At 49.9% G+C, this 5,140-nt stretch overlaps 1 protein-coding gene across 1 annotated transcript in view; it reads left to right on the forward strand.

Moving 5' to 3' along the window:
* Nucleotides 1–628: 628 nt before the first annotated feature.
* Ern2 (endoplasmic reticulum to nucleus signaling 2) overlaps nt 629–5,140 on the forward strand; it is an 18,892-nt gene continuing 14,380 nt past the window's right edge. The window contains 4 exon segments of the mRNA XM_048460253.3: nt 629–821; nt 3,243–3,348; nt 4,022–4,055; nt 4,301–4,373. Coding sequence (XP_048316210.3) covers nt 732–821; nt 3,243–3,348; nt 4,022–4,055; nt 4,301–4,373 — 303 coding nt within the window. The 5' untranslated portion in view covers nt 629–731.

A 5,140-nucleotide genomic window follows, 5' to 3' on the forward strand; every position in this document is an offset into this window, starting at 1 on the left:
AGCAAGGTAGCCTAATGGATCGCGAAATATGTGTTGGACAAATGAGGGGCTCCATCAGTTAATTCACAGTTTATAACAGTTCAGAAGAGGCGGCCACATGAAGAAATAATAAAATCATAAAGAGCACAGGTATTGAGATGTCTGAATGTTGGCTCCAGTTCTGAACCTGAGCCTTGCCTTGGTAAGAAAGGATGAAGAATCTATACAGTGTCCAGAAAGAGGGTTAAGGGCACTTGTTCTTGCATAGTACCCGGGTTTCATTCCCAGCACCTACATGGCAGAGCCTCACAGTCATCCTAACTCCAGTTCCAGGGGATCCAACACCATCTTTTGACATCCTTGGGCACCAGGCAAGCGCATGATGCACAGAGATGCATACGAGCAAAACACCCCATCGAATAAGATAAGTAAATCTGAGAGAGAGAGAGAGAGAGAGAGAGAGAGAGAGAGAGAGAGAGAGAGAGCCAACACAGACCTTGTTAGTTCTCCACAGTCCACCTCAGCAAAATCCTTCAGACTGGCAGCATTTAGTGCCAAGGAGGAAGGAACGGACTGCGATAGGTAGGTGCGATAGGAAGGGCGGGGGCCACCACAGGGTGAGGTTGCACCTAAGACTGCTTCCCCAGCTGGCACTGCTGGGGGCGGAGTCTCCCCCAGGAGACAGCTCGGCTGTCACCTGGAGCCACGAAGTGAGTAGAGGGAAGCTGGCGACTTTGTGATGCCCACAGGCAATGGCGAGCTCAGCCTGGGAGTTCCCACCGTGGTCTCACTTCGGGTTCCTGCTGCAGCTTGTGGCTTTGCTGGAGACAATCGGGCCACAGGTGAGTGCGGGGCCAGGTGACTGGGGATGTAGCTGGTCAGTAGGGACGCCTGCCTCTCCCTCCTTCCCTTGGGTTCAGGTCGCCCAAATCGACGCCTCATGAGCGAAACCCTCATAAACTCGGGGACATGCCTCTTACAGCCTACGTGGGAAGATGAGCCCCTCAGCCTCTTCTGTAGCAAAGATGGCAAGGGAGCCAGTGCGGAGGAGACAGTAGATGGTAAAGACAAGTCTTTAAAATCCTTTGAAAATCCAGTTGCCTTGAAAAATATGATCCATTTAGGGTCTTCTGCTGTGAAACGAACTGGTTCAAGCTCTGGCGCTGTATGATGCCCCTTCCCCTTTGTGTGTGACTGGACCACCACCCCCTACCCTCAGATTCAGAACTTCTAGGACAAATGATCTATCTTCAAGTATTGAGATCTGGTCCAACCTGCCTGCTGGGAGGCAGTCAGTTCACTCTGCCCAGCCTGGGGTCTCTCTCTCTCTCCTTTTCTCCGCCCCTCACTCCCAGTCATTATTATTTGAATTAAGCACTGGGAGCCCCTCTTCCAGCTCAGGCTCCCTCCGCAGTTGTCAAATAATAATGGGAGCCTGGTATGTCCAGACCTGACATTTCGGGGGGGGGGGAGACTAGAAATGAGAATGAGAATGAAAACCTGAATTTTTAAAATTAAAATTTTCATCCAGACAGTGGTGGCGCACACCTTTTAATCCTAGCACTCAGGGGGCAAGGCAGGCAGATTTCTGAGTTCAAGGCCAGCCTGTCTATAGAGTGAGTTCTAGCATAGTCAGAACTACACAGAGAGACTCTGTCTCAAAAGAACAATCAATCAATTAATAAAAACCTCTGGCTAAAATAAAACAAAACAAAACACTGTTAATGTTGGTCATGGCATTCTATCCCTTTAATGCCATAACTCTGGAGGCAGAGGCAGGAAGATTGTTGAAAATTCAAAGCTGCCTGCTCTACACAGCAAGCAACAGGAGGCCTTGTCTCACAAAACAATAGCAGAAAGATAATTCAGAGCAATATTTTAAGTACTATAAGGATCAAGCAAAATTCTCTTTGGGGCAGTCAATCAGGAGGCAGTCTTTTCCCTGGTCCATTCCTTTGTTATGCTGCAGATGGCAAGACTGAGACCCACAAGAGAGGGTCTAGCTGGTGGGCTCCTGACTCTCCAGCAAATACCACTGGCCCCACCTCCAACCTGAGGGTCCTGAAGCAGGATGTGGGCTTTGAAGGGGTGCGGCTGGGCCACCCGGATGTTAGGATTCCTGCTCTGAGCTCAGCCTCACCTTGTTTGCTCAAGGAGGGCCCGGGGCTGGCAAGTGAGTCCAGCAGGGGCCAGATAGAAGGTAGCTCCAGGTCTCCTTCCTGTAGCCATCAGGGGACTACAAAGCTTGGCACCAAAAGCAGCAGAGTCAGTCCAGGGAGAGAGAAAGGGTCTTCTGAAAAGAGGCACACGCGTGACTAAGGAGAAGGAAACCACGTCCTGGAGGAGACTCTACACCCCTCTTGTGCCATTTCTGATCATCCTGGGCCCCCAGTCTCCCTGACCAGTGCTCCCGTCCCAGAGAGAGACTGCGTGCACCAACGAAGCCCTTTTGTTCACCACTAAGTCACTAGGACCTGAGTCTGAATCACTGGTACCCACAGAAAAGCCTGATGACTATGGGCATGAATGTCACCCCAGTGCTGGGTGGCAGGAATCAGGGTGAGCGGTGGGGTGAGAGAGCGTTCCCTGGAGCACACTGGCCAGTCTAGTAGAATCAGTGAGAGACCCTGTCTCAATAAATAAGGCAGAAAGTGATCAAGGAAGATACTAGACATTGACGTCTGCCTCACACACATACACACACACATGTATATACCACACACTCACACAAATACACACACATGCATATACCACACACTCACACAAATATACACACATGCATATACCACACACTCACACAAATACACATGCATATACCACACACTCACACAAATACACACACATACATATACCACACACTCACACAAATACACATGCATATACCACACACTCACACAAATGCACACACATACATATACCGCACACTCACACAAATGCACATGCATATACCACACACTCACACAAATACACATGCATATAACACACACTCACACAAATACACACACATGCATATAACACACACATTCACTCACACGTTTGGTCTGCTTTGGAAGACAGAAAGGTGTAAAGGGGAAAGGGAGGAAACGGGAGTCAACATCCCCTCAGCTCCCCTAACTCCTACTGAAACTCCCCAAAAGGTCAAGGTCATCTTTCTTTCCCTCTTTGTCTCCTCAACCAGAGGACTCCGTAGTCACTCCTGCCTGGGGCAAAGGCAAGGTGGTCCTGGAACCCTCAGACGAGATGAGCTTTGTTTCCCCTTCCAGGTCCAGACTCTCAGGCCAGAGAGCCTTCTGTTTGTGTCTACCTTGGATGGAAGTCTTCATGCACTGAACAAGCAGACAGGGGACTTGAAGTGGACACTGAAGGACGGTGAGTAAGTAGTAGCTACCTATCTCTCCTTAGGTCTCTAAGTGAGTGGTAGAGTGGGCAGTCACCTTGGCATAGAAGATAAGAGCATGCACACTAAAGGGTTAGGGCCCAGTTGGTAAAGTGCTTGCTGCACAAGCACGAAGCCCTGAGTTTAGATTGCCAGCACCCACATCAACAAACAAACAAACAAGCAAAAGCAACCACAGCAGTGTGTTTCTGGACACACGCACTGGGAAGGCACGGACAGGAAGATCTGTGGGACTTCCTGGCTGGCCAGCTTCAGGTTCAGTGGGAAAAGCTGTCTCAAAGAAAAAAAGACACCTCTGACCCTCACACACACATGCACACACACACACACACACACACACACACACACATCCGCACACGTGCACGCATCCAGTGCCCTCACACAGGCACTAGGGTGCAGCAAGTCAGTGTCTGTAGGAAACTTCATGACTCACCAACTGTGTGGTCTTGGGAAAATCACTTCAACTCTCTGAGCCTCAATGGCTTCGCCTACAAACTGGGACAAAGTTGCATGACAGAGACTACCCATAGAACTCTTGCCACCTGCTGGGTCTGCCTCTGGCGCAGGGTAAACGCTGGTGGGCTTTAGCTATTGTTTCCAATTGGGTCAAAAAGAGACTCAAGTTCTGTGTGTTTGTCCCTGCAGACCCCATCATCCAAGGACCAATGTATGTCACAGAGTAAGTGAACTGGGGCTTTTTAAGAAGAGAGAGGCTGTGGGGGCCAGAGTTGGATGAGGGGTTTGGGAGCCACATGTGGGAGTCTTAGGGGAGAGACTTAGTCTTCTATGATGTGTAAAGGCCTCTGGCTGCTCCAAGGTGTCTTCCACAAGGGTCGGGTCTACTAGCTGAGAAGGTGGAGGGACAAGGCCTTCACGAAACCAGGGCTATACACCCGGCCTTCACTATGTCCCTCTGCTCCACAGAACGGCCTTTCTCTCCGACCCAGCTGATGGCAGCCTGTACATCTTGGGGACCCAGAAACAGCAGGGACTGATGGTCTGTTTCCCGTCATGGCCTGGGTTGGGTGTGGGCAGGGCACTGTCAGCCAGAGTACCAATGGGTGAAAGGACAGCATGTCAGAGTGGGGTGTCCTTTGATGCTGTAAGTCAGGGCTCTGAGCACTGTGGAAGGCTGTCTACCTAAGTGGGGAGGGTCTGGCTGTGTCTGCAGAGCAGAATATCAGATCTCTGAGTGCTCCAGGAGGCATCTCCAAGACTAAGAGGGCAGTAAGGTAAAAACTGTATTGGTTAGCTTTTGCTAAATAACATATCACCGATGAATTCAAAGACTTAAAACCCCAAAACCTCAAAGTTAGACTGGGTAGTTCTGCTAGTCTGGACTGAGTTTGCTCATGCATGTGTGTCAGCTGAATGGCTCTGTTTCTGAAAGTTGGTGATTCATATCTGTTCACCCCACTCTGTGCCCCCTTGTTAAAACCCATAAAAAAAAAAACCTGAATGCAGGACTCTCACATAACCTAGACTGGGATCTGATTCCTGACGAGAGAGAGAGAGAGAGAGAGAGAGAGAGAGAGAGAGAGAGAGAGAGAGAGAGAAAGAGAGAGAGAGAGGAAGGTGAGAGAGCCGACCCCCATTCACCACCAACTCTGAGTCCAAACAGCTCTTCGATCTTGCTGAGTCTTAAAGCCTGTGTGTGTATGTGCGCGTGCGCACGTGCGTGTGAATGTCTGTGTGGGTGTGTAGGTGTCTCTGGGCTATACGTCCATGTGTGTATGTTTATTTATTTGGAGGAGGTCATCAGGT

Source organism: Myodes glareolus, chromosome 7, assembly GCF_982192425.1.
Source record: "Myodes glareolus chromosome 7, mMyoGla1.1, whole genome shotgun sequence".
Lineage (NCBI taxonomy): Eukaryota > Metazoa > Chordata > Mammalia > Rodentia > Cricetidae > Myodes > Myodes glareolus.